A 10,533-nucleotide genomic window follows, 5' to 3' on the forward strand; every position below is an offset into this window, starting at 1 on the left:
GTTGCCAGGTAACAACGACAAGTGACGAGAAGTGACGGACCGTGAAGTGCCGCTAGCTAAAATAGCTCAAGCGAAATAAATCGATTTCATATCATTCCGACACAGACAAAGATGAAAACGAAGGGAATTTTATCCATAATTTTTATAGGTTTTAGTTAGTTTTGTAAGTTCACAACACAGTTTGAGTTAGTTATGCTATTTTTCTTTTAATTGCAGTTTTTATTTATTTCAGTTGACGAAAATGTTTTTTCAATTCTAGTTTTTGTCATTTCATTAGTTTTCGTAAACGATAATAACTTTCGTACAAATCAAAAATCAAAAAACAACTTGTTTTTCGTTCTTTCGATTGTACGCACAAATTAAAAACTGAAAATAAGCAAATGGACCAAATGTCGGGTTTCATGTTGACATTTTTGATATCCGATTTGGTATAACCCGGAAATTACTGACTTCCACGTGTGTTGAGCTGGATCATTGTGGGTTTGCTAGTATTCTGCTTAATGCATTCTGCGATAATGGAGAATTTCGTGTTATTCAGAGGCAGCAAACACGTTTCTCTCACGGAGAACGACATGACAATTGAAATGGCAGGATCTTCCATGGTCAGTGTATCTTTTGGTAATTGGATTTTCTTTTCAGAAACAAAAGCAAAACTAGAGGTTAACTGATTTTCGCTTTAAAATAGAATAATTAAAATTGAATTTCAAGGCGTTTTTCTTTTTCTGTGTCAAAACAGATACACCGAATTTAAAAAACGGATTAATGTTCGTTTTCTCTTTCTAATAAATAAAAAGTTACCATCTGACAGAAATGGAAAAACTGACCAAAAACGCCGTTTTTTTCCATCTTTTGAGACCGGATGTTGTTCATGTTCAAGGAAAGAGTGCTAATGCCAGAGATTCTTATGAATAATGGGTTCGTACAAAATCTGGACATCGTAGACATGTTCCCTCCACGAATGTCTACAAACTCCAGATTTCGTACGAACTGGAAGATTTGAGTCGTTTATCATTGTTCTCATTTTCCGATTGTGGATTCTCAATTGAATATAAAAAGAATGAATGATACATGGATTCAGCTGGGTTGTTTTTTTTTTGTTTTTTTTTTAGATACATTTTTACATTTTTTATGGAATGTCCTTCATAGCTGGCAGTGTTTTTGTGGGGTTTTTTTTAAGTAAAGCTGTTTTTCTTGTACCCTGTAATGAACAAAAATGCAAAAATGGGACAAGCTCCAGAACTAAACATGGATTAAATCAGCTTCTTATGTATAGATATTGTCACATAATGTAGGAAAGTTTGTGAGTTGCATCCACATAAACTTAATTCATAGATATTCAACATACATAAAGGAGGGCATAGTGAGAAAAAACCTGGTGGATATAGTTCATTTGGATAATAAAAAAAACATATTACAAACATAATAGCTGAAAAAAAGATGTAATCCAAGGTTGATATATGTATGGTGGTATTTGTACATATAGGTTTAATCATAACTCTAATATGTATGTCTAAATGTGAACAATGTAGGCGTATATAGGATAGGAATGTACATTAATCTTTACACTGTAATCTGAAGGAATGTACATTAATATGAATGGAAGATACATAAATGAAAGGCTGCAGGCTTATTGTATGATGAAATCTTATACATACACTTATGTAAGGTGAAAGCTACTCTCAAGGTAATCTTATTCTGTACTATTAATTACTTGTCTTCTGCTGATAATAGCAATAAAGTAATAAAAAATACATCTGAAAAAACAGCAACTAATACTAAAACTACATAAAAACTGAGTTAAATCTAGCTAATTCATCACAATAAAAACAAAAATTAACGTACTTATGCACGTGAAAGTCAAAAAACTACATCGAAGGAGTACCTCAAACTAAAAACTGGAGAAAATGTCCGTTATTTTGACACATAAACACACAGCTTCCTTGTCACAGACTGGGCTTGGTCTCAGCCTCCCTTCCATAAAACAGATGTGTCTTTCTCCTTACGGAAATTTTTGGAAGTATGACTAAGCGTTTTTTTTTTTTTTTTCCCCTGTTCCCTCAAAATCGAGACCGAGCTGACGTGAGAAGCGCTCGTTCCTCTTGGTCCTTCTGTTACCGGCATGTGTCTCATATTTGGAATATAAGCGCCACATTTAAGTCATTTCTACAAGTGGGCACGGACAAAGGGCATTGACCCCGTCCCTCAGCGTCCAGATGTGACGGGGGTATTATAGGCCCGGAGAGGCAGACAAAACTCATTAAGCAGGAGACTGGAAGGGGAGGGAGGGGGAGAGAGAGAGAGGGGGGTGTAAGGTTTTACAGGATACATGGGGCTTGTGAGTTTAGCGAGCAGACACGAGGAGATTAATTAAAAAAAAAAAAAGCATGACAACTGAACTCAGAATCTTCCAGGGTCCATGTATATTTTGGTCATTGGGTTTTCTTTTTGGAAAAACAAAATAAAAACTAGTGGTTAATTGATTTTTGTTCTAAATAGAGGAATTAAAATTGACTATTTAAGACATTTTTCTTTTTCTGTATCAAAACAGATAAACCAAATTTAAAAAAAACTGATTAATTTTCATCTTCTCTTTCTAATAAATAGAAAGTTACTACCTGATAGAAATGGAAAAACTGACCATAAACGGCTGTTTTTCCATTTTCTGAGACAGAATGTTCATGTTTCAAGGAAACAGCGCTAATGCCATCGAGGTCACAAAGATTCTTATGAACGATGCGTTGGTGCAATTCTGGACATCGTAGACATGCTCCCTCCATGAATGTCTATGAATTCCAGATTTCGTACGAACTGGAAGATTTGAGTCAAATTGTCGTTTTCCGATTGTTGATTCTCAGTTGAATATGAAAAGAATGAATGATACACGGATTCAGTGGTTTTTTCAGATACATTTTTTTTTTTTTAAATTAAGGAATGTCCTTCGTAGTAGGTGGGGTTTTTGTTTTTTTTTTTGTTTTTTTTAAGTAAAGCTGTTTTTCTTGTCCCCTATAGAGGACAAAAATGCAAAAATGGGACAAGCCCCAGAACTAAACATGGGTTAAATCAGCTTCTGGTGTATAGATACTGTCTCAAAATGTAGGAAAATTTGTGAGATGCATCCACATAAACCGAATTCATAGATATTCAACATACATAAAGGAGGACATAGTGAGAAAAAACCTGGTGGATATAGTCAGTGTATCTTTTGGTAATTGGATTTTCTTTTCAGAAATAAAAAAAAAAAAGTACTTAAATGATTTTCGTTTCTAAATAGAGGAATTAAAGTTGAATTTTAAGACGTTTTTCTTTTTCTGTATCAAAACAGATAAACCAAATTTAAAAAACAGATTAATTTTCATCTTCTCTTTCTAATAAATAGAAAGTTACTACCTGATAGAAATGGAAAAACTGACCATAAACGGCTGTTTTTCCATTTTCTGAGACAGGATGTTCATTTTCAAGGAAACAGCGCTAATGCCATCAAGGTCACAAAGATTCTTATGAACGATGGGTTGGTGCAATTCTGGACATCGTAGACATGCTCCCTCCATGAATGTCTATGAATTCCAGATTTCGTACGAACTGGAAGATTTGAGTCATTTTTTAGTTTTCTGATTGTTGATTCTCAGTTGAATATGAAAAGAATGAATGATACACGGATTCAGTGTTTTTTCAGATACATTTTTTTTTTTAAATTAAGGAATGTCCTTCGTAGTAGGTGGGGTTTTTGTATTTTTTTTTGTTTTTTTTAAGTAAAGCTGTTTTTCTTGTCCCCTATAGAGGACAAAAATGCAAAAATGGGACAAGCCCCAGAACTAAACATGGGTTAAATCAGCTTCTGGTGTATAGATACTGTCTTAAAATGTAGGAAAATTTGTGAGATGCATCCACATAAACCGAATTCATAGATATTCAACATACATAAAGGAGGACATAGTGAGAAAAAACCTGGTGGATATAGTCAGTGTATCTTTTGGCAATTGGATTTTCTTTTCAGAAACAAAAATAAACTAGTAGTTAAATGATTTTCTCTTTAAAATAGAAGAATTAAAATTGAATTTCAAGGTATTTTTCTTTTTTCAGTGTCAGAAGAGATAAACCAAATTTGAAAACAGATTAATTTTCGTCTTCTCTTTCTAATAAAAACAAAGTTACTACCTGATAGAAATGGAAAAACTGACCATAAATGGCTGTTTTTTTCCATTTTCTGAGACAGGATGTTCATTTTCAAGGAAACAGCGCTAATGCCATCGAGGTCACAAAGATTCTTATGAACGATGGGTTGGTGCAATTCTGGACATTGTAGACATGCTCCCTCCACGAATGTCTACGAATTCCAGATTTCATACGAACTGGAAGATTTGAGTCATTTTTTCGTTTTCCGATTGTTGATTCTCAATTGAATATGAAAAGAATGAATGATACACGGATTCAGTGTTTTTTTCAGATACATTTCCGATTGTACAAACAAATTAAAAATTGGAAAGAAGCAAATGGACCAAATGTCGGGGTTCAGGTTGACATTTTTGATATCCGATTTGGTATGACCCGGAGGTTACTGACTTCTTCGTGTGTTGAACTGGACTGGGTTTGCTAATATTCTGCTTAATACATTTTACGATAATGGAGAATTTCGTGTTATTCAGAGGCAGCAAATGCGTTACTGTCAAGGAGGACGACATGACAACTGAAATCGCAGGATCTTCCAGGGTCAGTGTATCTTTTCAGAAATAAAAGAAAAACAAGTAGTTCAATGATTTTTGCTTTAAATTAGAGGAATTTAAATTGAATTTCAAGGCGTTTTTTTTTTTTTTTTTTTTCTGTGTCAAAACAGATAAACCAACTTTAAAAAACGGATTGATTTTCGTTTTCTCTTTCTAATAACAAAAATGAAAGTTACTACCTCACAGAAATGGAAAAACAGACCAAAAACGCCATTTTTTTTCCATTTTCTGAGACTGGATGTTGTCATTTTTAAGGAAACAGCGCTAATGCCATCGAGGTCACAAAGATTCCTACGAACAATGGGTAGGTACAATTCTGGACATCGTAGACATGCTCCCTCCAAAAATGTCTACGAATTCTAGATTTCGTATGAACTGGAAGATTTGAGTCATTTTTTCGTTTTCCGTTTGTTGATTCTCAATTGAATATGAAAAGAATGAATGATACACGGATTCAGTTGTTTTTTCAGATACTTTTTTTTTTTTTAATTATGGAATGTCCTTCGCAGTAGGCGGAGTTTTTGTATTTTGATAATGATAGTGATAATGAACCCTAAAATTTTTGTTTTCTAATTACTCCACCTCGTCTGTAACAGAGCAGGCATGTTGTCTCCGATCACTAAAGCAGGGGTGTCAAACTCTTTTTAGTTCAGGGGCCACATTTAGCCAAATTTGATCTGAAGTGGGCCGGACCAGTAAAATAATAACATACTAATATACAGACATTGTCAACTCCAAACTTTTCTCCGTGTTTTAGAGTGAAAAAAGTAAAATTACATTATAAAAACGTTTACATCTACAAACTACCCTTTAAAACAATGTGAATAATAGAAACAAACTGACATTTCTTAGGAAAAATAAGTGCAATTTTAACAGCTTTATGCTTCAGTTTAACATTTACACATGTACTTAATAACTTACAGATCACAGTGGATCAACAAATACACAAACATTTAATAACAGACAGAATATTGGTAAAATTTGCACTTCTTAAGACGTTTCAGGTTCATATTTGTTCAGGTTATTCTTTTTTTTTTAATGAGAAATGATAGCTTGTTTTAGTAGAAATACAGTAAAATTACATAAAAATGTTGACATTTACAAAGAGAAAATTTTTGACTTGTCATTATTTACAGGTTATTATAATCAGGTTCTGACCCACTTGAGATTAAATTGGTCTGAATGTGGAACCTGAACTAACATCATTAATATCTTCAGTGTAATTTTTGTATTTCGCAAATTCATCCCGCGGGCCGGAATGGACTCTTTGGCGGGCCGGATTTGGCCCCCGAGCCGCATGTTTGACACCCCTGCACTAAAGGCTGTTACTTAAAAATAGACCCAACCCCTCTCCTCTCCTCTCCTCTCCTCTCCTCTCCTTCACCCCCCCACCCCCACGCTCTTACCCCCAACTCCGGTTCCAGACTCATCAAAAAGGGGAAGGGGGAAGAGAGTTGGAGAAAGGAGGAGGCCTGTTCGGAGATGGTGGTGGTGGTGGAGGGGGGGTGAGAGGGGTTAAGTGGTAAAGCTTGATATCCCACCAAAGATGGGTAAATGCCAAGGGGCGGTGCGCTGTTTCGTCTCACAACATGTGGGTAATAGAGGGTGGGGCGCCCACTTTAAGCCCATCATGTACCGGGTGTTCTCTCCTCTCTCATCCATATGACCCTCTTAAATATAGAGCCTCTCTCTATTAATACCCTCACGCAAACCAGCCCTGCCCTACAGCTCCCTTAGGCCTCTGCCACACCCCCCCCCACCCCCACCCCCCTCCCCATCCTTCCACCCTTTCACCACCACTGATGAATACTGCTGGTCAAGACAGAAAGACAAGAAATATCCTACAAAATTAAGACGCTAATGATGAGATAAGGCACGGATGTAGAAGAGAAAGTGCGTATAAGCTGTCAGAGAGAGAGATGGGGGGTGGGGGTGGAGGGGGGTAAAGCGAGAAGATGCAGAGGATAAACTTTCAGATGAATGTGTAGGGTGTACGTTACAGTCTACAGCGTCTCCATCCCCTCCCCTCTCTCCCTCTCTCCCTCCCTCCCTCCCTCCCTCCCTCCCTCCGTCAGCCTGTATGAGCTCTGTTTTGGGATCTTTCCAAAAGGATATTCCTTCCCTTCTCTTTGTCGGTGCCAAGAATTTACAGACACGAGGCAGTCGAGCTCGTACTATTACATCACATTTCTCCCTCGTGCCTGGAAATCAAACTTTTTCTCCCTCTGAGCTCGGAATGAAAAGGGAGATGAGAGGAAAAAAGAAAAAAAAACAAGGTGACAGTGTGAAAATGAGACAGGAAAGTAGCGAGATTGAAGGAGGGAGGGTATGGAGTCGCCCGCTGGTTCTTTGTTAAATTAACACCTTCGGCTAAAATGTTTGGCTTGGGTGATTCTCAGATTAAGGGGGGAAGACAGAACACATGGAAGTGGAGCGGTGGGAAAGTGTTAGAAAGTTGAGATGGTTTCAGAATTCAAGGAAAAAACTGTTGATATTATTAGTATTAATTGATCCTCAAAGGGCTAACTAACGCCAGCCTCCCTGCTTGGAAAATCAGCAGTAAAGCAAACAAAGGGTGGGCACATGGAGGCAGAGGCAGACAGTGGACACAGTGTACTAACAGCAGGACCATGAGACTTTGAGAATCCACTTACTTGCAAGTGTGAAAGCGCAGAAAGGGCCGGCCAGGGCCAGCAGGAGCAGCAGCTGAAATTTCATTGTGTCGAAAAGTCTTTCTCCTCCAAGTCGCAACCTTTAGGGATTCCTTCGGGGCAAAGAGCACGACACCAGAAACCCCTGCACACGCCAGACACACACACAAACACTCACACACACAGACACACACACAGACGCACACACACACACGGACCGGCCCAAAAAAGGTCAGGAATAAAAATTTTTTTAAAAGTCTGCAGAATGAAGCAGATTGAGATCCTTTGAATGAAGACAAAGCCCGGGACTGCAGGAGGAGGAAAAACCAAAAAAAAAAAGGTAAAAAATTAAAAACACACGTCTGGTTTGGGATGAAGTGGAAAGACAGGAGGAAAAAGAAAAAGAGTGGAGGTCTAGCCTGGTGAGTTTGAGGAAGTGGACTGGTCCACAGCAGGAGAGAGAAAGGAGTTTGTATGAGTGACTGAGCTGAGAGTGAAGGAGGGGAAGCTGGAGCTGGAGCTGGTGGAGCTGGTGGTGGAGGTGGTGGTGGTGGTGGTGGTGGTGGGCTGGGCGGGATGAGGAGCAATAGGCAGGTTGGTTTGGGAGGAGGGGGTCTGGATTGGGGCAGCGAGTTGGTCCCAGTCCTTGTGGTCCAGCCCCGTGTAGGACGCACTCTGCTGTTGGTTGAAGCCTGTAACATCAGCACACACACACATAACAGCACACACTCTGAAATCAACATAAACACCAGCGATGACTTATTTACCAAGACGAGACGAGCGGTTTAGGCTAAAAAAAAAAAAAAAAAAAAAAAAAAGAAGAAGTCGGCGTACACAATTAGAAAGTTAAAATAAAAACAAGCTCTTTGTGAATGAATGGAGACGGATATAAACAGAGCTCATGTGGAATCAGAGTTACAGCATCTACACCACAGCTCCTCTGTTCGGTTCTGTTTTGTTGACAAGCTCGACTAAATGTTAACACATTATGGCTCTAAACTGATAATAAGATGAACACATAGAAATGTAAAAAAAAAAAAAAAAAATTAAAAAACCTGTCTGGAATGAGGTGTAAAGCCGGCGGCCTCGCTCTGGTGGAGAAAAGTTTTCAGCAATTTTTTTCGGCTGATGAAAAAGAGCCGTAAATTCAGTTAGAACATTGTGTGACTTTCACACAGGGAGGCATGGGTGGTCTGCACAGTTTACATGCAGCGGAGGGCAAACACATGGTTTCTTGGCACTAGGCTGACACCTGTTGGGCAACGAGATACAAGGGTCAAAACAGCACAGAGTGAAAAAGAAGCAAACACCTCCCAACAGCACAACAGCGCTGGTAACCAGGGTTTACAGCCAAAAGGAGGGGGTTCTGCAGGATTCAGCAAAAAAAAACAAAAAAAAAAAACACATGATGCATGAAGATTCACACATATTTAACATCTTTATGCATACACACTATATGGACAAAAGTATTGGGACAAGTTGAATTCAGGTGTTTCTTTTCTAACAGGGGTCTGGAATACAAAACAATAATGACAAATGACATAATACAGCTGCATTGCATTGGTTAGGTTGGTTTAACCCTTTCATGCATTGTGGTCACTCCAGTGGACAGTTCTTCTCCAGCTGTTCTCTTGTATATTCATAGGTTTTGTTGTTTTAGTTCCATATCAGCCAATACAGTGGACACTTATGCAACATCCCATAATACACTGCAATTCATACCATTACTATAACTATGCTGTTCTTGATAAACCTGATCTGCACTAACATGTTTAAGTGTAAATCAGTTGTTATTTGTAAGACAAAAAGAGTTGTTTTTTTGCATATTATATGAGGTAATAAGTAGCTTTAGAGTATGTTAAAATGTGAGAAAACATCAAATTAGCAGCCTTAAAAATGTTGTTATTTCATTGTTTTCATTTTACTTTCTGATAATGGGTTTTAAATACATATTTCTTTACATAAAAAATTAAATGCATGGACATTTTTGTAACTCCATGAAAAAAAAAAAACAAAACTCGATCATCATCATCAATTCATGCATGAAAGGGTTAAATCGATATTTTTGCTTCTAAAATGCCTCAGAGATGGTTTTTACTGAATTTCTCTCAACATTGATTTTTGTTTTTATCCATGACTATGATGATAGTCGTGTGATAACCCTGTAATCAATAATGACACAATGCTAAATAAATGCAACTATGTTTTTTCTTCTATGTGCTTTATAAATGTAAAAATTGCAAAACTTTAACCCTTTCATCCAAGAAATACACTGGGTTACAAAAAAATGTTTTTTGCAAGTTGTCTAGGTTTTTTCAACTGAATTAGGACCATTTTGCACCGCTAAATCCAAAAATGACATCTGTTTTTCTCAATCAGGTCAGGTTTTTTTTGCTAATTTGATTTTGAAAAATTTGATCTTCTCACAAAATTGATTACATTTTTGTGACTTTATCAGTTGATTTTTTATATAGTTCTCACCCAAAATAGGTTTTAAGAGAAAAAAAATCATTTTCTAACAGGATTCCTGTTAGGTACAATGGTGTATTCACCGCAGATGTAGCAGAATACGTCAGGCTTATTTTTGCAAGATCTTCTAGTCGAAGCCATTTAATTCACCTGTAATATTAAAAAAAAAAAACATTAATCATAAATTGGCAAAAGTAAAATCTTCAGAACTCGTTTATTGCAAGATATAGGAAAGAATTTTGTATCATATGATGTGAAAATGCCCATAAATGTAAGCAAAAATGTTAAAAAGCCAATATGTAGCATAGTTCAGAAAGTTGACCTGATTGAGCAAAATGAATGTGATTTTTGGATTCAGCACACCAAAATGATCCTAAATCAGCTCAAAAAACTTCAACAATAAATTTGTTGTTGACCAGTGTTATGAGACCCTTAATCAAGATTTTTTTCCAGAGTGTTTTTATTCCTCTTTAGGCATAAAAAAAGCAATATGATTGAATTTTTTTCTTTTTATGAACCTATTTTTCATGGGGTTACAAAAATGTCCACTCAGCTGGGCACCATGTGTTTAATTTTTGGAGCAAATAAACATGTATTTGCTGATATATTGTGTGAAAACTATGAAATAAAAACATTTTTAATGCTTATTACTGGTAATTCATTTCTCAGACAGGGGTAGTTGTTTGTTTACT

General features: G+C 36.9%; 1 protein-coding gene across 3 annotated transcripts in view; it reads right to left on the reverse strand.

Moving 5' to 3' along the window:
- The window catches only part of LOC115422869 (translation initiation factor IF-2-like), a 38,135-nt gene extending 30,260 nt beyond the window's left edge, over positions 1-7,875 (reverse strand). Inside the window, exon 1 of one of the 3 annotated variants that reach the window (XM_030139475.1) lies at positions 7,376-7,875. In XM_030139475.1, coding sequence (XP_029995335.1) covers positions 7,376-7,439 — 64 coding nt within the window. In that variant the 5' untranslated portion in view covers positions 7,440-7,875. The remainder of the gene's footprint in view (positions 1-7,375) is intronic. The other 2 variants (XM_030139474.1, XM_030139473.1) reach the window with 2 other exon arrangements.
- Between the last annotated feature and the right edge of the window lie 2,658 nt (positions 7,876-10,533).

Source organism: Sphaeramia orbicularis, chromosome 7, assembly GCF_902148855.1.
Source record: "Sphaeramia orbicularis chromosome 7, fSphaOr1.1, whole genome shotgun sequence".
Classification (NCBI taxonomy): Eukaryota; Metazoa; Chordata; class Actinopteri; order Kurtiformes; family Apogonidae; genus Sphaeramia; species Sphaeramia orbicularis.